At 40.0% G+C, this 26,311-nt stretch overlaps 2 protein-coding genes across 5 annotated transcripts in view; one reads left to right on the top strand and one right to left on the bottom strand.

Moving 5' to 3' along the window:
* Window positions 1-347: 347 nt before the first annotated feature.
* Window positions 348-24,534, bottom strand: LIG4 (DNA ligase 4). Of its 4 annotated transcripts, none has more exons than XR_011137794.1 (4): window positions 24,177-24,534; window positions 19,554-23,536; window positions 1,273-1,466; window positions 348-492 (listed from the first exon to the last, which is right to left on the bottom strand). XR_011137794.1 is itself a non-coding variant. In XM_068927556.1 (2 exons), exon 2 carries the CDS (start codon window positions 23,518-23,520, stop codon window positions 20,779-20,781), a length of 2,742 nt encoding a protein of 913 aa, XP_068783657.1. In that variant the 5' UTR covers window positions 23,521-23,536; window positions 24,177-24,534; the 3' UTR covers window positions 18,784-20,778. The 4 variants fall into 4 exon arrangements, 1 of the variants encoding a protein (XP_068783657.1); XR_011137795.1 differs by having other exon boundaries at window positions 1,380-1,466; XR_011137796.1 differs by having other exon boundaries at window positions 20,514-23,536.
* Window positions 24,028-26,311, top strand: part of TNFSF13B (TNF superfamily member 13b) — a 33,001-nt gene continuing 30,717 nt past the window's right edge. Inside the window, exons 1-2 of the mRNA XM_068921180.1 lie at window positions 24,028-24,187; window positions 24,462-24,698. Of these exons, the coding sequence (XP_068777281.1) occupies window positions 24,028-24,187; window positions 24,462-24,698 (397 nt within the window). The remainder of the gene's footprint in view (window positions 24,188-24,461; window positions 24,699-26,311) is intronic.

Below are 26,311 nucleotides of genomic sequence, written 5' to 3'. Positions count from 1 at the left end.
CTCCATGCACACAGGGAGACTAACTCCACACCAGGCACAGGCTGCCACGCGGTGAGGTGGAGCAGAGCGATCCACTTGCAGAGTTCAACCTGGCCCTAGGCTAATCCTATCCTGCTGCGTGGAGCAGAGGAAACTCCCAGTGCTGGAAAGGCTGGTACAGCCCCTAGTGCAGCAGGAGCTATCAGAGCAGTAAGAGCGGCAGGAGGCAGCGACAGCTCTGTTTAGGCTCCTTTCTTCTCCTGCCTGTGACAGCAGCTGCCAGCTGCACTTCAGGAGTGAAACCTAGAAGGCAAAACACCTTCCTCACAGCTGATGTGACTACTGACACAACTGCATCTGAAGGCTGGTGGAAACAGGTTTGTGCATTGTAGACCTGGATATTCCCTGCTGCGCTGCCAGTCTTGGAGCACACGTTCTGCTGTATTTGAGGCATTTCTCAGGCAGCTGGGAAATGGTTCTCCTGCTCCAGGCAGCAAAGTGGAATGAGCTCACCTGGAAGGGAAATTTGCTATTTTATGGTAGTGCTAGGGCTGGGTACTTTGCTACCTCCTGATCTCATCACCTAGGCAGCCCTGCACTACAGGACTGGGATATTATTTCCCTCACAAGACTATGCAGGTGTCTGAAGGCATAGCTGGGGCACACTTAGCACTTAGCCTAAAATATCCAAAGGCTGGAGCCTATGTCAATCTACTGCTCAGGCCATTGTGTTCTTTTCCACTATCTATTCATGCTAAAGATAGGAGTCATTTGTTTCATTTATAAGTGTCATTATTAATAATATAAACAAAAAAAGTATCAAATTATTCCCTTCTCCTTGTTTGTTTTTTTTTCTTTTACAGTCACCTGTCTGTCCCTTTACATTCCCTTTTCTTTACCAGCTCCATTTGCTCCTGTTGTTTCACCCACTAACCCCGCACTAATGAGCTCAAAACTTCCTCCTCTTACCCTTTTCTTATTTCCTTCAGGCCTTCAGGCTTTAAAGGAGTCTCAGGACATTTTTTTCTTGGCACTTTCAGGTATCATTTCGAACATAGCCTTTCTAAAACTGAATGCCTTCTCCTTTTATTTCATATCTCTCCTGTGTGTTTCTTTATTTTTCCTACTACATTTATAGACTCCAAATCTTTCACTCATAACCATTATCTTGATAGACTTGACTGATTTCCTCACACTTTAACAACCCTCAAAGCTCTCCTTTTCTAACTGTCACAATGTCAAAACATTTTGTTATATGTTCATGTGTTTCCCTTATAAGACCGGTTTCCTTACGCCTTGAAGCAGAGCTTCCCAAGCCTTTCTTTCCGAGCACCGCCATTAGCAGCTGTACTGGCAGCAGGTGTCTTCCCTGAAAAGGGGGTGGAGCACATCTCACTTACGACTTGAGACTTCTGCATCATGAATAGTGTAGAAACATGTATGTGCTGCCTGGGATCCACTGCAAATCAGGAGCTCTTTCCTTCCATCTGTTAGTGGATGGGAAAAAGAAAGGCTATGTAAGAGGCATGTCTTAGTTATTCAATATTCCTTCAGTGGCATGCAGGGAGTCACCATAACTGCACACTGAGTCAGAATTAGCTTAATGAACTGATGTAAGAAAAGATTCAAGAAAGAAAGACTATTGGCAAAGAGGGTGCTTGGGTGTCTAGGCAGTCTGTGCTCCTTTTCAGCCTCTGAGAAACTTCTGTCAATAAGACTTTACTGTGAGATAGCAAATTATTGGCTCTTCCAATCTTTTTCTTTTTCCCTTTATTTTCCTGTGGGTTAGTCAAAATAGAGTGGAGAACAGATTACCCAGCTTTCACTTTTATTGCTGCTGTTTCTGTTCTGTTGAACTCTGCAGGATGTCTCCAGAAATACTGTCTGACAAGGAAATTGTTTCCACGTTGTTTTGTGCTTCCACCTGCAAAAATCTGTCAACCAAATCTGCCAAAAAATTGACTGTGTTCTAAACTAAACAAAATAGCCTGATCCTAGCTAGTGTAAAACTGTGTAGTTCAACTGAACTCAATGGCTGTATCAAAGCTGCCTTTTGCAAGTTAAAGGCTTGCCTCAAAATGTAGCTTGTGTGCAAAGATGTCCAGAATAATCCATGCATATCAGACATGAAAACTAAAGGTTAAACTTAAATCCAATTCTGCACACGCTCAAATACATGCTTTTAAAAAAATGTATTGAAAAATACAGGAAGCAGTAGAATTGCTTCCGTGCTTAAAATTAAGTATATTCTTAAGCAGTTGGCAGGATAAAGGTAATAAATATACTCTAAACGAAAGCACTGCATTCCCTTGCCTTTTTTAATAGCCTGTGATCTTTCATCTATTGTAAGGATGACACATAAATGAAATGATTTGCTCTTAGTGCACTAACAGACATGGTTTTATTTTGCTTTGTTGATTTGACTTAGCATAAACAATAAATGTATTTTGAGCAAAGAAAGAGCAAAACATCTTCAGGCTCTTTGAAATGTGGAGAACAGAAAAGGTCAATTATTACTGTAGATGCAATGCTTCTTTACTGATGATGCTATCAGAATAAAGGAGACGCTCTTCTCAAAAGCCACCATTTTGATACAACCACTGTCCTTCTAATTTGAAAGAGATATTTATACAGATGTACAAAACCGTAAAGAAGATGAGTATCTAGACATGTTTCTCTTACCTTTTTGCTTTTCCTTTTATCAAAATGTCATTTCTATAAACACCATCATTTGGTTTTCTGTGTGACAGGAAAGTCAAATCAATTTTTAACTCTTGATTTATACTACTAATATTTTTCAATTCTTTCTGCACTTTAGTAGTAGTTTGATGTGGCTTGCTTGTCTCCTGTTTTAAATAGATATAAATATAAACTCTGAATATCTCTACTTAGTTCTGTTCTAAGTATTTATGCAGGCACAGAGGTATGTATAGAAAAAGGATTGCTGTTTCTGTTAGAGCTTTGAGCATTAAGGAGGCATGACCTAGTAAGTAAGGAGGTAGCTGTGCCTGAAAGCTCACCTGTCTCAAGGGCTTAGACACAGGACTCTGTGCTACTCAGAAACACTTCCATCTACTTAAAATCTACATTTGAGATGCTTCCTATAAGACAACACCTGTTTCTAGAATATGTACATATGTATGTATGTATGTACACATATACATATGTATGTATGTATATGTGTGTGTGCGTGTCACACATATTGACACCTTTTCAGTGACAATTTAATACTTTAGCTTTGTGATGCTTTAGGGTATAGAAGCTCTACACTCTGATCCACCTGTGAAGGATGGTTTATGCCTGCTCTAGGATAACATGCATAAACATCTCTTGAAGCAGAATCTGCCATGCTGCACTCCAGTACAGCTTCTACGGGACAGGTGCAGAATGCCGACAAGAACCTACAGCCTTAAGCTTGCCCCTCTGGGCATCCTCTGGAAAGTCGACACGAGTGAGCCTGTATTCTCTCAACCACAGGATATTCAACATAGGTCTCCCACATCCTGTATGAGTGTTATAGCAACTGTCAGCATCATTTTAAAGAAATGGTGTTTCATTGCATTTCAGGCTAAACCCATTCCAGTAGGCATGCTTTGGAAATGCTATCCGAATTGAGATCTTGTGGAGAGATGGATGGATTGGTTGTGGATTATAGTTGGCCTTAATCGTGAACAAGACAGAAAGCCACTCAATCAGTGAAAATTGAGATGCTTCTCTACATACTCAGTAGCAGAATATAAAAATTCTTTTTAAGATAAGATACCAAGAAACCTGTAAAACTTTAGTAGCTTGTGGTAGCAATTTAACAGGGCTTCCAGGATTGCAGTGATAATCAGAAGTCTCTAAACTCTACCAAAGTTAAGCTTTATATAGCTGAACCCCATTTTACATCTTTAATAAAATGAGGATAATAATGTGCTCATATGCTGAAGGACTTAGAAAGCATGGATGATTCAAGGAGCAAATTCCCACATCGATAGAGCTGTTACAAATTTACAAGTCAAAAGCCAGCTTGTAAAACTGATGGATGTTTTCCAAACATGGATTTTCTGATTGAATGTTTCGTTCCTGTAGTGCTGTAGTTCATACCTTGGTCTTGTTCACTGCTGCTTTTGGGAACGCTGACTGATGACTCAAGGATGATGACTGTCGATTCAATACACCATTCATGTAACATTTAAGGGTACTAGGTGATCACTACCATTTCCAAAACTTGAGGAGTATTAGTTTTGTTTTATTTTTGGTCTCAGGAAGTTGAATTTTTATTGCTCCAGTGGATTTTGTGCTCTTATATGTCAGCTCAGTTTTCACATACAAATGTATTCCCTAAGTTGATTTATCAGAAGACTTTAAATGTCAACTCAGTATTCGTAAGGAATCTTTTGTCTGCATTAAGAGATGGCTACTGTCAGTGATATTGGGTTACAGAGCACAAGAACAGCTGGGCAAAAAAAAAAAAAAACCCAAAGTCATTGCTTGATTTGATTGTTATTCATTTTTAAGTACTTCCATTCAACTCTAATTGTTTTAGATTTTATCTGCTTTATGAGTGCCTTTAAAAGGACACATTGATGTTTTATGCTGTCTTAAGTGTTAACAATCATCATTGTTGATGAACATGGACTCATTAATTTCTAAATAATTTACAGAGCAAGGATGTTTCTGTCTCTCTTGAGTTTGCTTTTTCTGGAACAATTACATTTTTCCATTAGCTGCTACACGTGTTTGCAGTATCAGCCATGAATTTTAGTTTATCTTTTGGATCACAACACTAAGTTTTGCATAGTAAGGTGACATTTTTTAATCGATAGAAGTGTTTTTAGACTCCCCCATCTCTAGAAGTGCACATTTTTATTTTTATTTTTTAGTTCATAAATGTATGAACTATAGCGCTTTTAACTGTTCTCTCAGCATTACATAGACTTAAACAAAAACTGCTATTATTAATCAGTATTGCGTTATAATCCATGGAGAAAACAGATATACCTCTTCAGCTCAGAACTATTTAAAATCAACGATCTCAGTATGACACTACAACACTACCAAACCATGTAGGAACACAGTAGAGAAATAGTGCTATTGTGCCTATTCTTATCCTAATTTTGTATAGGGAAGAGCAATTTGTTTTTTAAGTGCTTTTCAGTGACCTGCTCTTGTGACCAGTTTTCAAACAGCACAGCAGTGCCAAAGAGTTGGGCAGAAAACAATCCTTAAAGTTTCTAAAGAAGAAACTAGATTTTCCTGAGGAAAATTAATGCTTTAGAACTGCAGTACCAACAAAAATATCATATGAAAGCCTCCACCTATAGGGATGGGTGGTGCAGTATTCCTTCACCCTGGGCAATACCCCCTAACTCCTGTGGAGCTTTGAAACATCACATAAACTAATATGTAAATAAATTCTGATTTTGAGGTGAATATCCAGTATAGATTAAATCACCTTTGGTATGCTGTAGACACGGCCATTATTTTATTTAAACTCAGCTACTGTATAAAATCGTAGGTTATGGACAATTGACATGAAGCCTTAAGAAAGTAAAAGAGCAAATTCATGGAATAGCATTTGGCCTATCAGTCTGTTCTCTTCAGTCTTGGCTTCCTCTGTTCTGTTGCTGATTTCCAGGTAGAAAATACTTTCTAATGTGAGTAGTCTCCTTTTACTTCCACAACATTTGGATTCACTGAATATTCAGAAAGAGAAAGTGATAGCATTGCATTTTCAGTATCATATTCATATGATACTGTATCATATTCATATTCAGTCATCGGGCTACAGCAGACCATAACATAGCTGCAGTCTGCTAGATTCTGAGAGTCTGCATAAACATAGCAAATAAAAATGATCGAATTTGCAGGAGTGGCACACACCAGGATGTATGGCGCATATAGAGCATTGCACTGCATCAGTGCAAAACATATACAGTTCTCTAAGCAACAGAACTAAATAAGAGCGGTTTCAATGAGTTTTCTGGCTTATTCATTGATGCTTAATGAAGTAGAAGGTTTTCCTGTGGTTGGGCATTCATGATATCTGTCTTCATGTAAACAGTAAAAACAGATTAGGGCAGGGAAGGGAGGAAGTAAATGTTATAGCCAAGGACTATGTTTCTGTGTTGCTGTGCTTTGAGTTGACTGACTTTGTGAGAAGGTACCAGGAATGTTTTTATAATTTCTTTTTTATGTTCTTTCCAACATGGGTTCACACACCCTTTCTCTCATAGATGCCATTCATGAGTTCTCTCTCTTCTACCAAGTCACCAAGAATATTGGAGCTTGGTGGAGGAGTGGACAGAGAGAGGGATTTCCTTTGAAAAGTTTGGTCAGAATCAGTCAGTTGATTCAGAAGTTCTTAATACTGAATCCAGCCAACTTGCTTTAAAATGTGAGGGGAGAGAGAGAGAACAAGCAAGTAATCTTCTGGCTGTGTGAGCATGTCTGAATCTTAACAAGTTACAGCTCCCTTCCATTTGCCTCTGATTTGTCACTTTATGGTTAACATAAAATTTTCCTTGTGAGGGAAGAAAGGAAAGAAATAAGACTTTGACAAGTTGATTTTACTATACACAGCACTTGATAGATGTAGCATTTCTCTGAATTAGTTCCAAGAAAAGTGGTTGCCTTACTAGTTTCATTAAAAAAAAATGCATGTTTTCTGAAACATAAACTTTTTATCTTCTTCTTTCAACTTATCCTCCCTCCTTGTAGAGGTTCTGCTGCTGGTGTTTCAAGAATGCAAAGCCTAGCTCCAATGTAGAAACTTGGCTTAGACTTCTGAGAAAATTGCTAAGTTGTGAGAAAGAGCTGTGAGAAAGTCTGTAGAGCCATATAAGATAAGAAAGGTAAAACTGCAGATGGAGGTAGGATTGTAGTACTGGGGCTGTTAGTAGCTCAGGGATTCAAGAGGAAAAATGCTAACATGGAAAACAAAATATCCTAAGGGAAAAAGAAGGAACTGAAAGTTGACAATTCATCTACATCAAAGATTGAGGGAGTAGTAGAAGTCAGCCTTTCTGTCCCGACCTGAGTCCTGATCTGCATGACCTGACTTCCTGACTGACTTCTGCTTAGCTAGCAAAGACTCTTTGAGTGTCATATGGGAAGGCAGAAAGGTTGAGCACAATAATGTTTAGCCTAGTACTAAGCCTTAGCTAGCTTTTGTATGTGCTCTCCAATAAATAATTGCTATGTACTTTAAAGCAGTACATATTATGCTAGCACAGTCTCTTTGCAAAGGGCTAAAGGTGCCCAAAGTGATCCAAAGAGGGAGGTTTATATCAATCAGGTAATATGACCATGTTGAGATTGTGGATGCCACCACATAAGATAGGCCAAAAGCAATTGGCTGCAGGGCTTGAACAGGGAGACACTCTTGAGGGATACTCCACTGTTGTCCAAGAGGAACGTGTGCGTGTTAAATGATCTGTATTATCCACTGCATGATCCAGCCTTCGAAATCTGCCTGTATATATTCCCCTTTCAAAATGCCGTAGACAACTATATCTTATAGCTGTTCCTGTTTGGTCAGAGGCAATATGGTAACTAAAAACTAAACTATTATTCCAAATAGAGATTCTGAGCTGACAGGTAGGAAACCTATATACGTCTTTAACACGCAGAAGAGCTGTGCTATATGAACTCTTACTTGAGATCTTTGGCTGGGAAATACAGCTCTGCATAGGAAATTCCCTGCATAACCACCAGACTTCTCACTAGATTCTGTAGCCCAGGGGTTAGGACATTTAACTGGGTTCCAGCCTCTGTTTATTTCATAATTTGCCTTTTTATATGAAGACTCTTTAATGCAAAATGAATTAACAGTTTTGAGAGCAAGGACTGTAACTTTCTACGGCAAGTACTTCAACCATGAATCTATTTTATGAAGTCATTCTAAGGGCAATATCTGGACCCTATCCAAGTCCTTTTCAAAGAACAGCTTATATGCACCCAATTTTAAGCAAGAATCCGAGGTCTGTGCCAGCCCTGTCTTAGATGTGTAAATTTGAATAAGGAAGATTTCTTCTGCTTAATGACATTTTTCTCTACTCTTGATGGCGTTCCACTTACCCACTCAGCTTGTGGAGTTTCTAGAAAGAGTGCTACTTTTTGCATAATAATCTGTTAGTGAGAGTACTTATCCAGGCAGTGGCTTGTTCCCCATTCCTGGAGAACACTCAAATACCAGACTGTAAATATAGTGTGTGAAATATATAAACAGGAAGAATATATTGGGTGAAAGTTCTCTTAACTGTTCTCCAAAGCTTGGGTCCATGCAGGATTGTAAAAGGCATGGGGCAAGACAGGCTAAGAGCAAGAGGGAATCAGATTTCACTTTGATGAACTTTACTGGGACAGATCAAAACAGGGTTTCTACCTCTGGCTTCCTGGAATATAAGTAGATGTCACAGCAGATCACCTTTCTAAGAAAAAGTCTCGCTTTGTCTTAGAAGGTATTCACAGATTACTAAGCTTACACCCGCAGTTAACAAGCTAGACACCTAAATAAGCAAACAGCATGACACTATGGAAGTGTTTACATTTTCTGTACAAATAAGGGGAAACAGATGGACCTATTTCCTCTCTGCAGTTTTTCAGAGCCTGTTTAGGGAATTTAGGCAGTTCTGTTAAGCACTTGGGGCCAAATACATACGATGTTGATGGGTCAACATTTAAGTTAGGAGCCTATATCAGCAGACATGAATTTCTCCTTGAGATGCTCTTGAAAATGCTCACAGTATATTCACAGATGTAACACAGATAATCTGACTTGTTGTCCTTATATAGGAAAATTATTTCACACCGTTATCAGCTCACACTGCTTAATGCCACTGACTGAAGCCCTTTCTGGGAATTAACTAACTTCCAAGCCATCCTGCCAAACATGTGTTAACTGAATCAGCCTTTATCCCTCTTTCAACAGTTTTTTAAAGCAAACCTACCATAAGACTCTGCAGGGTTTAACCCCACCAAAATTTTATAAGTAGAAGATAAAAGGAAAGAAAAAAAAAGTTTAAGCTAACTAACAATGTAAAGACCATTTCTATTGGAATACTAATGAGTCAAGTTATGTATGCTGGCTACGTGCCTAACTATTTGATTCCTGCCAGTGTTTTGTTGCTTGCACTGATCCTTGGGGGAATGCTTGTACAATTCTTATTGAATGATTTTAATCTTTATTTAATTATTTTTAGCTTTTAATATAGTTGTAAAAGATATTTCGTGATTTATGTGTTGCCTGATTGTTAAATCCTATGTGAGATAATAAATTGCATATTAGAAGCCTCTACAGGAACTTTGGCGTTTAATCGAAGAGCAGACAAATGTGAGTGATGGCTTATTGAGCAGATAAGCAAACCCCTGGCACTGCCCTCATTGCTCTCTTTCTGCAGGACATTCACCTCAGACTGCTTTGGCTGCCTCAACTGTGTGCCCTTTTCCTCTCCTCAGTCTGCATAGGTGTCAGCTATGGTCTCTTATCTCAGCCTCCTAGTATTCATTCCATCTTGATGTTCTCCATGATTATAAGAGCAACAGTGAATACTTACAAGATTCCCCACAAGCTTAAATACACTCTCTGTTGAATTCTGCCTGAACCTCAACAATTCCCTCCCCAAGTTTCCACTCTGCTCCTGAGCATAATCTGGGAATTAGTAAGGATTTTTCATGGTACCAGGTCTCCTCCCCACTTAGACTTTTTTCATTTAACCCAGGCTTACCTCTTTGTTCTGATTGCTGAATCCGCGCTAGAAGGAGTGAGGGCATAGGCCTGGCACTAACATGCAGATGTCTATAATGTTAAGTGTTAGCATAGTCCCCGGCAGTTTTGGCCTTGATCAGCTAGCATTTTCCAAAACAATGACCAGGCCAGAAAGGCCTGGCTAGAGCTAAGGGTGCAGCTTTTACATGGCCAACCGGTTTGAAGAAGTGAGGGGGTTTACTGTATGAATGAGAGATACAGAACACAGGAGTCACCAGGACCACAGAACAGTTCCTGGCACAATTCAATTACTAAAACAGATGTAATCTGAAAGAGAGAACAGCTCCAAACAGGTCTGGTCCTACTGAATAACACCTAACCTCCTTTGTCATCTGATCTTCATCCCTTATCAGGTGGCTTGCTTCTTGGAGCTTTCCATCTGGCTTTCAGATCTGAGAGCCAGGTTACCCATGTTCTTGTTGCTTTATGGTTTTTAAGGGCAGCGTGCACTTAGCTGGTGGCTGACATTACAGCCATAAGTTAAGGAGCCATAATTGGGAACCACTTCTGTTTAGCATAGACAGCAGGATGCAAGAAACAGTCACAGAGGCTAAGCCTAGTCCTGGGAATTTGTTTTTTTCTGATGGCCAAGTAAAACTTTCAAGTTCTTTTTTCTGGATGGGGGGGAAGGTCCATGTATAAGGCACATCCACTCAGCAGCAGCAAGTCTGGTGAGTTCGGGATATAAGCAAAGTAAGTAGAGAGGGCAAGTACCAATGTTAAGACACCTTTGCACAGATGATTGTCATTGTCGCTTTCCATCTTCCTTTGGGAACTCTAAAAATCCTCTCAGCGTTGGTAGAGAAGAAGGAAGAAAAAAAGGTGAGAGCAAAAAGGAGCCATCATAAGCATCACAAAACCAGATACATATACAAACACACATACACGTATATATACATAATATAAACCTATATATATGTATGCGTATATGTAAACACACATCGTCTTATTGGTTTTAAATACTCTGTTTTAGGAAACAAAGTAGACATTCAGCAAACCCCTTCCCATGTGATCCCTAGAGGGAGGGTACACCCTGGAAATGCAAGCAACAGAGGAAGTCCCAAAATAACAATAATAAATATTTCAATCTTAAATTTTTAGTAGTAAAGAACCAAATGTTACCTGTACTACACATCAAATGCCATTTATTGAACTTGTACCAGGAATATATATGAGATCTGTGTATAGCAATTGATGTGTTTATAAAGCACTTCATCAAGAGTAAGAATTTACATATATCAATATAGAAAAAAATGCTTCTAGAATTACCACATAATTCGCCCCTCAGGAAAAAAAAAAAAAAAAAGTAAAATTTAAGATTGTTCTAAGAGCAAGATCTGAAAATATTTTTTCCTTCTCTTCTCTGTCTTTTACTTAACAACCTCGTTAATGCATGCAATCCCACTGTTCTGCCCTGGTTGCTGTTACACCAGTGTGTCATGCGGTTTGAACGTAGCACCTGCTGTTTCGGTTACAGCTAGATAGAATCAACAAAACCAGCTATCCTATCTTGATTATTACCTAAATAGCGCTCAGCGTTTTTAATTAAAACAAAATCCAAGAGGTATTTAACTATGCCTAGTATAATGATATATGAGCATGTTCACAAGGCAAACTGAAATGTAACACAGAAATACCCGAGCTAGCTTTAAGCTGGATGAATATATCATTCTGCTTTGGCAACACACAAATCAAAAAAGGCTAAGGCTGTGGGAAAGTCAGGAGGAGAACAGGGAGGCAAAAAGTAACCACAAAAACTACAGTGAGAACAGCTACATCACACATACATATTTACTGTCTTTTCACTTTGTACATGAATACAGCTATCTATGCACACACGGACCCATGTGACACATTTATCCACCTGTGTTTGACCACATTGTCACACATTTTGATTTCTCAGAAGTTAACTCTAAACCAGAAGTTTGTTAACTGCAGGAGGCTGAATGCATGGATTCGCAGAACATGTTGCCTCTTGCTGCTGTTGTAAAGCTGGCTGAAGAAAGGAGCCCTTTAGCGTATCAGCTTCACAAGGAAGTACAGGAGTTGCCATGTGAAAGAGCCTGGAGGAAACCTCCTCTTTATTCATTCCCTCCTTGCCCGCAGAGAGTAGAACTTCAATTTGGAGTTGGTATTTACATTTTTAAGGCATACCAGCACACAAAAGTTTTTATTTAAGCACTCCCAGACCAAGGCTAGGTAATCAGTCAGAAGCAGTTAAGTTACTGAACCCATTTTCACTTTCCAAACCGATACATCTATATATCATCTTAAAGTGAAAGAAAGCTCTTTTACTCTCTCACATAACTTGTATGACTATTATTTAAATATTTATACTAAACTGGTCAGGCAGTTCTTTTGACTGATCACGTTTTTAACATTACCTGAACAGCCTAGGTGAGTCTTTATGTTCAATGTAACTCAATTTCTGGGTTTCAGAAATACCATTTTATGCCTTATTTTTGCCTATGGATTTATTAGTTTATTATGGATTTTATAGTACAAAATTATATAAATTCTAGGGTTTTCCTCTAGCTTAATGCGTAGTTTTCAAAGTCACACTGGTGAGGGTGTTAACTATATTAATTCCTATTGTACTGTAAATTTGATTGTTTTCCCATTCATGAGGCACCAAGAGCTTCGACTTAGATTAGGACCTGAGTCACAGAATCACAGAAGGGTTGAGGCTGGAAGGGGCCTCTGGAGATCATCTAGTCCAACTTCCCTGCGGAAGGCAGGGTCACCTACAGCAAATTGCCCAGGACTGTGTCAGGTTTTAAATATCTCCAGCATGGAGACTCCATAGGCTTTCTGGGTAGCATGTTCCCATCTTTGACCACGGTTACAGTGTTATTTTTTCCTTAGGTTTAAGTGGAATTTTCTGCATTTCAATTCACGCATGTTGCTTCTTGTCCTCTCACTGGGCACCACTTAGAAGAGATTGGCTCCGTCTTCTTCACACCCTCCCATCAGATATTTATACACAATGATAAGATCCCCCCGGCCCAGAGTCTTCTCTTTCCCAGCTTTCTCAGTCTCTCCTTATATGACAAATGCTCCTCTCCCTTCATCATCTTTGTGGCTCTTCATTGGCTTCATTGGACTGTCTTTCTTGTACTGGGGACCCCAGAATTGGACACAGCACTCCAGATGTGGTCTCACCAGGACCAGCTCCCTCCACCTGCTGGCAACGCTTCTTCTAATGCAGCCCAGGAGGCTGTTGGCCTTCATGCCACAACAGCATTGCACATCATTGCAGGCTCTTGGTCAACTTTTTGTTCACCAGGACCCCAGGGTCTTCTCTGCATGCTGCTTTCCAGCCAGTCAGCCCCCAGCCTGTACTGGTACATGGGGTTATTTCTCCCTAAGTCCCCAGGACTTGACATTTCCCTTTGTTGAACTTCATTAGGTTCACCTCTGCCTACCTCACCAGCCTCTTGAGGTCCCACTGCATGGCAGCACAACCATTTGATTTAATCATGGTTGTGATTCACGGTCATTAATGAAGATGTTAAACACTGACCGGCCTCCAGCTGGACTTTGTGCTGGCTGTCACAATCCTCTGACCCCAGCAGTTCAGCCAGTTTTCAGTCCACTTGACTGTCCATTTATCTACCCTACATTTCAGTGGCTCATCTATGAGGATGTTATGGGAGACAGTGTTGAAAGCCTTGCTTAAGATGAGATAAACAACTTCCAGTGCTCTCTACTCATCCAACAAGCCAGTCTTATACTTCAGGAAACCACATAACGCTACAGAAACTAGAAAAATGAGGTCAGAGAGGTCTAACCACAATTGTTTTTATCAAAAGACTTGTATCTGAATCTATCCCAAAAGCAGATTCTGAGCTTTATAAAAAGTGATAGTAATATACAAAGTTAATCGTGTATAATTCGCTAGTACAACTCCAAACAGGACCAAACTAATTAAGCTGGCTCTATTCTGGAAAAGATTAAGAATGAGAGTGTAGAATGCACAAGCCTTCACATCATATTCCCTCATTTTACATGTAACAATCCTTTTTTTCCGCAGTAACTTCTTTCTGGAAGCTATTTTCAGTAACTTCTTTTCCTTCATCTTGAGATTGGAAAGTCCAAAAGTCTGTATTCTAATCTGTGCATAATAATTTGTGGCTCAGGAGAGAAAATTGATCTCTAGTTTTATACACTTCCTCTATCTGCAGTATTAACAAAAGAATGAATTTAAATATATTTTGTCACTAACATAGGCCAATGTACATGTTGATATATACTTGCTATACCACTTTTCAAATGAAGTCACAGGCTTAGTCACTCTACATCTTTTTAACATTCTTTGAAAGAAAAAATTATGCTAATATATGAATATGAATGCTTTAAAAAAGCTTGCAGTTTGAATTTAAAAATAAATCATCCCTCATATATCCTTTCAAAATAATTTTTTTTAAAAATTACAAAGAAAGGAAAAGTTACAGCTGTGAAAGTATCTCATTTAAATGCTAAATATGCTTTATCTAAAAATATAATTTCAAGTTGTATGCCTTTTAGCTTCCGTACTACTAGAAAATAAGTACTAGAAAATAACATGAAGAAACATTTTAATTATACATACAAGCTCCACCTTTACTGTTAGGTTTGTATAATAATACAAAGCTATAGACTGTTCTCCCATTCCTATTAATTGCAAACAGCAATACAGTAAAATTGTATAGGCCAACTACTGTTTTGTGGTACAACTGTTATAACTGCAGATGTTTTATGCTTACTGTAACTGACTATCTTAAAAGGCTTTTCCCCAGTCTCCTATAAAAGATTTTTTTTTTTTTTTGGATAGGAAATTTTAAAACTTAAAACTTCAAGTTCCTTTTTTGAAATAATTCAAACTGAAATTACATATAGATTTGGAAGATTAAATGAGTTTTTTTTTTTTTTTTTACAGAAAGGTCGAATACTATAAGAGACAGCACATCACCTCACTAGCAGGCTAAAGAGCTTTTTAAGAATCTTTCATCTGATCACTAATTTGAGGTGCAATATGATAGGCGCCACATAGACAAGTGTGGGAATCAGGATGGTGCAGACCGTAGAAGAGGGGTTTGCTTTGGAGTGCTCCCCAAGTGTTGAGGAACCCCAGGTGCACTACGGACAGAGCCACCACACTGTGGGGTTGCTGTAGCCTCCAGTGACCTCATGAGTGCAGAGCAAACCTAGTTAGCAAAGGAGAAGTGACACTGCAGACTCACACTGTAAGCATCTAGGTACCTTGGAATTTCGTCCTGACAGCTGTTGAATGTGAGTACCATTATCTGCTGACCATACTGCTGAGCACTCTGTTGACCTTCCTGTTGGCATCCACACTGTTATCACCTGAGGCCATTCTGTTCCACTGTCCACCTATGCTCCGGCACTGATTGATTGAATAATTAACTAAGCTCAGGAAGGATAAAAGAAAGCAAGCCACATACATACCTCTGTGTGGACTCAGACTCACCGTCAGCTGGCCTGCAGACCCGACAACCCACCCATCAGCGGGGACACCCCTGATGCCAACTGCCAGGGAGAACCTGAATCCTCTTGGCGCAGCTCAAGTGTGGTGAGAGTAACCCAGGGAAAACTATACCGGAGGGGTGGCCCATAAGGACAAGGAAAGGGCGAGAGCCGTCATTTTACCGTGCATCCAAGAACAGTCATTGTACTGTGCTTCCGTGGCTTAACCATAGAGCTCTGATATGTGTAGTCTGTTTTTTTTTTTTAATTCTTTACTATACCTCTTAGCTTTGTTATACTTGTAGATTGTCTGCTGTTAATTGTTTAGTGTTGTCCAGTGTCCATCATATGTGTAGAACCGCTTAGATCTAATAAATTCTTACATCTGACAAATGATGATCTCTTGAGTTCCATGCAACTAACCCCAGATTCTGAAAGAATCCCGGATGCCCCTCTAGCGGCGCATCACACAGTAATAGTCATACTGTGTACGTAAATGACATCTTTTATGTCATTTATGAAAGAGGGAAGGACTAACAGATTTTGGCTTCTTTCCTTCCTTTAGACTAAATTGATCCTCTTCTCAAAGCTATGCATTCAGATTTTCAATACATTTAAATATATTATTTACATATATTTGCAGGAAATAGATTCAGTAACAGGGAACACAGTTTTTAAACATTTGACCTAACAAACTTGGTATAGCAAAAAGTTATAAGATATCAGAGTTTTGGATTTCAGTTCTGGAAATCAGTCTACATCCAAAGCAAATATCAGACAAATAAGGGACATAAGGAAATGGATTCTATGGGGGATGAGATTTTCCATATAGTTCAGGCAAGGACCAAGACCAGGGGCAGCTTCCAAGTAAATGGAGGGAGGTACCCAGCAACTCCTTCTGACACAGCTCTCTTCACAAGTCTGACCAAGGTTACACAGCTCCACCATGCCAGAGCTGACCAAGACCACAGGCAGTCATATCCCTAGGAAGGGGGTGTGGGTGCTCAGGGCACTGACAGCTGCTTCCCATTTCTAAAGTTACTATGCAGGAGAAATCCTACTCGTATGTGGTTGAAATAATTTCCCTTACAAGTTGTCATGGTTGTTGTGGGTCAAGTAGCACAAGCAACCGACTATAATCATTTTGCTACAGTTTAAGTGCGTGAATCATCCTTGTTCTTCAAAACAAAGAAAATATTAATTCATTAACTAGAATGGGATGATTTTCATTAATTCTTTGAATAATGACTTTTCAGCATATCTTCCGCAAAAGGCTATTTATATCTATCTGCCTAATTAAAGTATGCATTTAACTAGCCAGTGATCATTTCATGCAATATGTACAAAGAGCAGTACGTAGGAAAACAGATGGTGTACTGTGTTGACTCACTGCTGCTTCCTGCCTTTTCCTTCTCCAGCAATTTATCTCTTTAAAAGCAGGAGGCAAATTCAGGAAGTTGGTTCTGACAATCATTACGTTTTCAGTATAGCTGGGATGCATAAACAGACCCAGAGCTACTACAATGCTACAGATAAATTGCAGTAAAAAGAGGGAAACATTTATTCAGCCATGCAATTGAGTGTTCCTAGTGTTACTACTTAACAATGTTTTAAATGTGAAATTGCTAGGATAACATATATTCAACACAGTCAGCAGGTTGCAATCTGTATATACACCATCGCCTTCAGTGTTACTAGCTTTCAGGCCTTAGAAGGATAATTAAATAGTTAACGGTATGATATTTTCCAAGACTCTATTTTAAATCTTATCTGCAGATGCAAGAAAGATGTTTAAGCCCCTTAAAACAGCAAAAATGTCAATTATTTTCAGACTAAATGTACAAGCAGAGGAAATGTGAAATAAAGCAAGAGAACTGATTAAAGTTAGAGGCTTACACATCAGCACAATCAAGGCTTTCTTGTTTTCTGATTGGTTCTCAGACTACTTATTTTGTAGAAATTGACCCTCTTCCTCTCTGCTCCCCCCCACCAAGGGAATCGTTTTTCTTCACCTTTTTAGGTTCAGCTTATGCATATACTTGTGATTTGCTTAATGGGATCATTGTATTTATGAAATTAAAATAATTCAATGTATATCCTAGCGATATATATCATTGCCAAGTTTAAGTTAGTTGCCAGTACCACACTGCAATGCCTTTTGAATGTCAATTACTTAGCTCTTCAGCTTCTTACATCCTGATAGTAGAGGCAACAAGTATGTGAGGCAGGACTCATTTCTCTGTTGCCTTGCAATAGTCATATTTACATACATTTGCATGTGAAAAGGATGCAAAATAGCCAAACAGCATTTAGAACTTACTTTATACATGGCATAAACAACTACAATATTAGCAAACTCTATCCTTTCAATTTACAGCTATAAGCACAGTTCAGATCTCACCAGCTCTGTATGATCAATACATGCTGTGTTTCCAACACCAAGTCAGAGAAATTACATTAAGGAATAAACATATATATAGCTCCCAAAGCCCCTGGCAAGATTTGTGCCATTGCATGCAAGTTGTCCACAGGCTATGTATACACCTTTTACTAGAGAAATGCACTGTAGCAGCTTGAATATACGCCTCTGAGAGAAGAAAAATGTTAGATCTGAGCCTATTTGGATTTTTCTTGTTTTATAACAACGTAAACAGTGGACTTGAGGCTTGTGAAGTTTATTGTCTGTGCAGCAACCTGTGCTTTTATAAATGACAAAGAAATTGTACTATCATTGACAAACATACAGTTGCAGATGGGATAGGACATAGCAGATGTTCTGCTACATCAAGTCCTGAAAGTTGCTGTCTTCTCCTTTCTCCTTCTCCACTGACAGCATTTTCAGCAAGTGTCAGTTACAAACCAGTGAATAAGAACATCAAGAAACTTTTCTCTACTTTCCTCAAACAGCAAAGTTTAATCTCCTGACAGTGTCCCCCCTCCCTTTTTTTTTTTTTTAAGTTCTTTTTCCACTTCTTCAGGAATATTAACATCATTTTAAAATAAATTTAAAACTATACACTACAGTGCAAATTGAAAGGCTTACTCTCAAGTATACAGTGCTTATTTAAAAATAAAAGAAATACCAGCTTTACACCAAATGTAGATAAGCTAAGAAGTCTTCACCTGCAAAATCCCTATCTTCTAACATCTAAATACATTTAAGAAAATGGAGGTATTTAGTGAAGAGATACAGCTGGCTGATTTTTCATAATCAGATGAGGTCCTTTGGAACCTCAAATATCAGGTTAATCTTTCAGCATTTTGACTCCAACTTTCCGTCTTCCTTGAATACTAGTCTCGTTTTAGTGGACAAAGATTATATAGTAATAAAGTTGGTTTTACATTTCAAAGCAGTTTTTTGGCACACAAGCCCTCTATTTGTCTATATCTATAGCCCTCTGTGACTGTCAGCTCATACATCTACCTACATACCTTGGGTAATATCCATCCTGAGACATCATGCCTGCAACTTCTCCCACCCCTCTTTAACTAATTTGACTTTATAAAAAAAACAAACAACCCCCCCCCCCTCAAAATAGAACAAAAAAAGAAACAATTTTTTATCTGAAAAATATATCCTTGGGTTTGAATCATTTCTAGCCTTCTTTTGTTCCTTCAGTACATATCAGTGTTCCCTTGAAAATAAGCAGATCCCTGAACTTCTGGATCTTTTCCTGTAACTACTGTTTTGCTATGAGAATCACTTAGCCTAGAATGTTAATGGTTCTCCTGTCCCTGGCTTATATTTTAGACACATATTTTAACAATAGCAGGGTCCAGTTTCATCCAAATATCCATAGTCTAACCTCAATTTTTTAAAATTTTCTATTAAAAAAGACATCTTAATACATTGCGGTTAATGGGTCACTGAAGAATAACAATTTTGCTGATAAATACTTAGTTCTAGGTTCCCCTGTATATAAGACTTATATGCATTTTTGTAAATTACATTTGAGGTGAGATACTTTGCATTGTCTCAACAGTCAGCTGTAAATCCTATTTGCATTGCTGTCTCTTAACCTTCCTGACCATGATCACTTAAAATACATGTTTTACTAAAATCTGTTTAAGAAATCTATGTGGGTATAAAGACAAACTCTGCCCAATTTCTATTTATAAATTGGAAAATAGGCCATTAGATGGAGGAAGACTAGCAACTTAGATTGCATGGCAAGGAATACTAAGACTGAAGCTTTAAGAGTACATTTCACACACAGTAGCTTTCTACTTAAGGAAAAAAAATCATGTACTATCTTTCGGTATTTACTATCTTAAGTATAGAAAAACAAAGAATGAACATTCTGCTTTTTTAGCAAATCATATGGTAACTTAAGAAAAGTGGTTATGTGGTTACCTTTTATAATATCTTGGAAAGTACAGGAGCTCCTATACTTACTATAGCGGATAAGAATAAATGTTCTTCCATTCAGCCTTTCATACAATATTTCCTGATCCTTTTTAAAATAATTTTTTACATGAACACAATCACAAAAAAAAAAAAAAAACCACTGAACAAACAGCTCATTCAAAACCTGGTTCTATTTGATCACCCCAAAAGCAGTTCTGTTCGACACCTGCATTGACTTCTTTAACAAGAACTCAGGCCTGAATCTTTCTCCCCTCAAAGTTAACGCATAAATTATTTAATGGAGTAAAATCAGAAACTACGTGTTTCATGTTTTTCAAAGAGTTACCTCTCCCTAAAACAACATACCAGGCAGACTTTAAAAACACATTTTATTTAATATTTTTTTAAAACGGAACTGTTTGGAAATTAATCTCACACATTACTGAAATAGCTTATGAAACATTTTTAGAAAGATAAACTGAAAATTGAGCGTAAAAAAATTAGCTCTGTCACACTGATGGTTTGACTTTAACTGTAATGGGGAGAGGAAGTAATTACACTTTTTAAGTAATTACTGTGCATTTTACAAACATATAGGTAACTATTAATTCATTAACACTTCACTCAGAAATTTAGGTTCTATTTTACAATGGTTTTTATACCAAGAAACATGGGATTAATGTAATATCCTGAAACGGAAGCGCTACTCAGACCGCGTGGAGGCTCAATGCTAAAAATTATGTAAACAAATTAAAACAGTACAGAGAAGGTTTATAAATTAGCAAAATCTGTAGCACATAAAGTATACATAGAACAACTAGTTTATTTCTAATAACAACATGAACGTGATTATATAGTTATAAATAAGCAATACGTTAAATAGTAGAATTTCCTTAAAATGGTAATTAATTGACTCCATTTTGAACAATGGAGGCAGGCACCATTAATGGCTAAGAATTGCCTTACCTAGAAGAATACATTTCTCCTTAGACTTGTCTGTGAAGTAAAAGGCTTAGGTTATCTTATGTTTCCTCCCTCCCACATAGCACAGCCGCCTCCTCTTTCTTCCACAGCAGTGCCACTAACAGCCTTCCTCTAGTTTCTACAAGATACTGTTACTCTTTCAGGTTTAACCAGACAATAGAAGATTCAGAAAACTCAACATAACTCCGTAATGTCCAAGCGTAATCTTGTCAACAAGAGCGTTTTTGCTTCTGGCTTCAAAGTTACTTTAAATTAAGTATTGATTTTCATTCTTTGGGAATCCTTCCTCCACTGAATCAGTTACCCACAGCTCAGACACAATTTTAAATTTTTTACCAAATGTTCTCCTCAGTGCTTTCATCTCTTTTACCCGGGAGTGATCTTCTCCTATAATGACATGGGACACACCCTCTTCTAGGTGAGGGACTACTTTTGCACCATAAAATCGGAGCTCCAAAGCTCTAACTGATAATCTTGTTCCATGGATTTTTGTTCTAGGCTCATTAACAACAACGTAACAGTCCACATAAATAGTGTTTCCTCTGAACATACTGAGCTGGCAGCTGTTCCATGAATAACGTTCTTCTAATACAGCAATCATGTCCAATGGCATCATCTTACTATTATCTTTCATTCTTGAGAACACTTCCTTTAGTTGTGCAACATCTGTATCTGCTGTATAGCTGTCTCCATAAGAGTCATACTCACGAGCAAAATGTTCTTTTGTGTCAGGACACATGTGAATCATAAAGGCAGGCTGCCAAGGTACAAGCATTTTGGTTTGAAAACACTGGAGAAGCCACTCTGCCTTCACCACATCATACTTGTTGGAAGCAATGATGTTTTTCACTCTGACATTCTCAGTTCCTACAATGACACAGTACGTGTCTGGTCCAGGGTTCTGTACCACACTGCCACCACATTCAGCTATTTTGCTTTCTAATTCAGACTTCGAGTATCTTCCTGTTCCTGTCATAACACAGAATTCAACATCTTCAAATACATTTGAAACTTTGTTTATATTAGAAAGATCAGGGGCTTTAAACTGCTCAGCTATTCCAATTATCTTCTTCACCTTAGGTACAGTTTTCTTTTTTTTCTCTTGTGGCTCATCATCATCATCTATTGGAAGGTGCTTAGAGGCCAGCTTTCCTTCCGCTTTGCTTCTGAGATGTTCTAACATGTCTGAAGTCATGCATTCATACCATTCCTTGTCCTCTCTTATTTTCTCAATTCGGGGGAATCTCAAAGTACAGTCAGTTTTATACATATCACTGTTAACAATCTCAGCTGCCTTAATCTGAACTATTACAGAGTTACAAGGTTCAATGTACACTTCAGGTTTTTCAGTTCCACACAAAATGTTGCATGGAGGGTCCTTCCTATGGTAGGGCTTCCAGTGTTTAGCCAGTTTCAAACCTAAATCATACAATTCCTTCATAGTATAACCAGAGCCAACACGACAAATCGAGTGGAAAATACTAGGTTTTTCATTTGGAGGTGGAGTCTCCGCAATAGCGCACAAAAAATGAGACATCATTCCACCACGTGACCCCTTTCCCCAGTAACCACCAACAATCAAAAGGTCTAGCTCATCCATCAGCCCAGTGACGTATTCTGGCTTGATTTTTAACCAGCCTTCCCCACGTTTGTCAGGCTTGTAAGTGGACATGGGATCTTTCACCATAATTCCTTCCTCTCTGTTATCTATTGCTTCATTTAAAGCATCAATTACTTCTTTTCTAGTTCTGGCGCTTGTTTTATGTACAGCATGCATTCTGCCTGTTACTGGGGTAAATACGTCACTTAGGATCTCGTATCTTTTGCTTAGTGCTTCATGGCCCAACTTCTGATCATTAAGCATTAATACATCAAACACACAGTAGCAGGTCTGCAGATCAGATTCTTCCACCATTCTTTTTATGTCAAATTTGTTTCCTTTTTGCATGAATGTTTGTGTTTCAGGATTGTAAGCCATCATTTCACCATCAAGAATGCAATTTTGTACATTGTTTTTAAATACTTTATGAATAAATGGAGTCAACGAACCTTCAAGGGGTGAAGAACCAAACTGCTGAGTATAGTCATACCCATTTCTGGAAAAATATTTATATACATCTCCATCTTTGTGCATCTGCATACGCTCACCATCCAGTTTAGTTTCTATGTAGAATATATGATTATTCATTTGTTTCTCAATTTGCTGGACATCAGCAATAGCAGCAAGCATTGGTTTAAAGGCAGAAAATAACATGATAGAAACATCACTAAGCGAGACAGTGGGATCATGCAGTTGTCTACAAACTTTTTCCAAATCAGTTGTGACATTGTATAATTCAGCAGCATCAGGATGAAAAATGGAAAATATAGTTTGCTGACTAACACCAAGTTTCAGATCCTTTATAATCATCCGGATAAGCCATTTTTGTTCAAGTGCTGAGCTCTGAGTAATTAACTGAAGGAGGCTTTTCTTTAACAGACCCTTGTTTTTGGCAGCATTATTATTAGCTATTGCATCTAAAAGTTCATTGACCTGTTCTATTGTCAGTCTGCCTTGTTTTGGGCACCTAGGCTTTAGCACAAAGTACGCAATCATTGCAAAATCTCCAGCATCTCCACGTGAGCCAGCAGGTGTTCTGTAATGTAAAAGCTTTGCGGCATCTTTCCCATCTTTTGGTAAATTAAGCAGTTCAATATACAGTTTTGCAAGCATAGTTTCTTTAATTCCATATGCCATCCTTTCTCTTTCCAATTGCGGAAGAATAAGTCGCATTGCTGGGTGAAAAGAATCTGTGACATCTTTCTCCTTTTGATGAAGAGCATCATGGAACCTCCTCCAGGAATCCAGGAACTCCTTGAAATACTTGGTTTTCTCTGGCCGAGATTTACATGTCTGCATTCGCTCAAGAGTACAGCATAGATCTGCAAAAGGCACCTGAGAGGCTACTGTTTTTTTAGGAGAAGGCTGAGAAGCAGGTGTAGAGGCCATCACGGTTCACTTTTCACTAAGAACAAAAAAGATACATATACATATCTGAAGAGGAACAAAACGCCAGCACGTTATCCTATCTCGAGAAAATCTCTACGATTTTTTGAGGTTATTGGTTACGCAAAGGCCACCGGCAGGTACTTTTGTACTTTGTTATCAGTGACAGCGGCACTCGACAGCAAAGCCCGTCCCTGGCGCCACCTGGGCCAGACCGCCCTGCCTCCCCGCGGCCCCGGGCCCGAGGCCGCGCCGGGGCGCCGGGGGAGCTGCGTCCCGCCGAGGCGGCGGCGCTATGCGAGCGAGACCCTGCAACGCCGCGGCCGCCGCTCGCGAGGGAGCTGCGGACGCTCCGCTCCGCTCCGCTCAGCTCGGCTCGGCGCGGCGCGGCGGGGGAGAGGCCGCAGGGCACAGCCGCTGCGGCCGCCGCCGCCGCTGCCCGGGCCGGCTCCTCCCGGAGGGGGAAACTCGGCAGCGCCCCACCCCTTGCGCAGCCGTTACGGCGTTGTCATGGACACACCGGAGCGGGGACGAGGAGGGGGACACACACGCTCCCGGGGCACCTCTACATACATAGCAACGGCCGTCCCCTCTCCACAGCGGGCGAACACCATGGTGGGGGGAGGGAGGAGGAACCGCCATCCTCAGGCGAGACTTACCCGCTGCTGCGGTACCGGCAGAACCCACAGCCCCAGCGGCCGCCCCGGGAAGGCTCCCTCGGGCCCCCCTAACTCCTCTCTAGGGCGGGAGGAGCGACTCGGTGACGGTGGAGACCGCGCTCCTCCCCGCCCCAGCGCAATGGTTCCGGCCGCGGAGGGGGGGGCGCCCTGGCTACCAGCGGCTGAGGCGGCTCGCGCGCTTGTGCAGTTAGTGCTCTTGGGGGGACGCAGCCACCTGCCGGTGCGCGGTCGGTGTGTAGCAGAAAGACTGGGGGCCGGGGGAAGGGCGAGCGGGCTCCTCATGGCCGTCCTCCTCCTCCTTCTCCTCCCCCCCTCCCCTCTTCGTGTTGGTTCGGTCGGGGGGGGCGGGCTGCCCGTCGTTGACCTCGGAAGCGGAAGCCGCGGCGGTGACGTCCCGTCGGGAAGGAGCGGTGGTTGAAGTTGGGGGTCGGGGAGCGGGTCCGGCCGAGGCGGCGGCGGCAGCAGCGGTAGCGGTAGTGACCGCGCGGGACGATGAGGCGGGTGGGTGCGCCGTTGGGGGCGGGGGGGGGGGTGGTCCGCGGGCCGGTCGCGCTGCGCGGGGCGGCGGCGAAGGCGGCGTGAGGAAGTAGGGCAGGGAGCGGGCCGGCGGCGGCTGGAGAAGTGGGTTTGGGAAGCGAGCTGGGGGGATCGCTGTGATTAACGCGCAGCTCTTAATTGCGGAGGGAATGGAGCGGGGAGGGAAGGTGCGGCCCTGTTCTGTGGGAATACGTCGTTCCTGTTCCTCCGTTTGGGTGTGTTATTCACAGGGAGCTGCTGCCTTGAAAGCAGCATTCAAAGCTTTATTAGTTCAGGTACCTTCCTGTAGATCCTCGGGATGATTTTTACTTACTCGCAGCAAAATCTTATTCTGCTTGTGTTTGCCTCTGTTGCTACAAACGGGAGGCTTACAGGAAATGGATCATGACTTTTTATGTGCTTAACTATTTCAAGTAAATATGTGGAAAACACAGAAAGGAATATTTCTTTTAATTAAAGTTGGAAATAACTCCAGATATTTGAAAAGTAATAGGTTTTAGGAGCTCATTCTCACTAGAAGGTGAAGCTTCTAATGTGATAATTGTCTTTGCTTTTTTACAGTACCCTCACGATTTATGAAATGGCTGTAAGAATCAGTGGAGTTTGTCAGTTGTGGAAAGCAAAGTATAATAAGAGTTAGAGAAAGATACTTTGGATTATGAATCTGCGTGATTGATACAGAGCAATGGAAGTTTGAAGTTGTTTGAAAGTTAGTAGGAGAGCTCCTTTTCTGATTTCAAAAAACAGAATCCTTATGTCTGGGATTTTGTTGTTCTGGTTCTGCTTTTTCCTTAGTTTAGGAGTAGCTGCTTTGCTGTTTTATCTCTTATGAGAGTTTCCTTGTAAGATTTTAGTATTGAGGAAATGTAATTTTCTTGTCCTCTTTAAGCTTTTTGTAGGCTTTCTTACAGATTAATTTCACTCTCAGATCTAGCCCCCCACCCTAACTTGTGACTGTTGAGAATATTTCTTTTTATAGAAATCTTCTAAATAACACGTTTTCTATTTGCTCATGTTTAAGTATTGTGTATGTCTGGAGGAGGTGGAACACAGGGGAAGGGAAGTGCAGTAGGACAAAACAGATGTCTTCAGATATTTCTGTGTTTTTGAACAAAACTAAGTATGTTTTGTTTCTTTTGAAACCATAATGAAATACTAGGTATTGCAGTGAATATTAACACTAACTTTTTGTAAAGCTCTTTGTACAGAGAGCAGCCGTTAAACATCTGAATGCTCTTCTTAGCACTAACTTTAAGACTGCTATGCCCTCTCTAAAAGTTAGCTTTGAGGAGGCAGTGTATACTCTGTGGTATGTGTATAGTCATATAGTACATTTCAGCATCATTCTCAGCTTCATTGTAAGATGTTGTTTTCAAATTTATCAGACCTTTCACCCAAGAGCTGAGCTTGGCAGGAAGAGCATCAGAGCAAGATGATATGCTTGATTTCACAAGTGAAGCAGATACATAACTTCTAGGCTCCCTGGCTGTTAGCTCCTAACCTTCTTTCAAATAACTGCAGACAAACAGTAATTATGTGTGTAACTCAAAAAGCAATTTTACTCAAAGCTCCCAAAT

This window comes from Struthio camelus, chromosome 1 (genome assembly GCF_040807025.1).
Source record: "Struthio camelus isolate bStrCam1 chromosome 1, bStrCam1.hap1, whole genome shotgun sequence".
Lineage (NCBI taxonomy): Eukaryota > Metazoa > Chordata > Aves > Struthioniformes > Struthionidae > Struthio > Struthio camelus.
This window is presented reverse-complemented; position numbering and strand designations above follow the sequence as displayed.

Coding starts and splice junctions, on each gene's coding strand:
- LIG4 (XM_068927556.1), bottom strand. CDS start 23,520: ATGGCCTCTACACCTGCTTCTCAGCCTTCTCCTAAAAAAACAGTAGCC.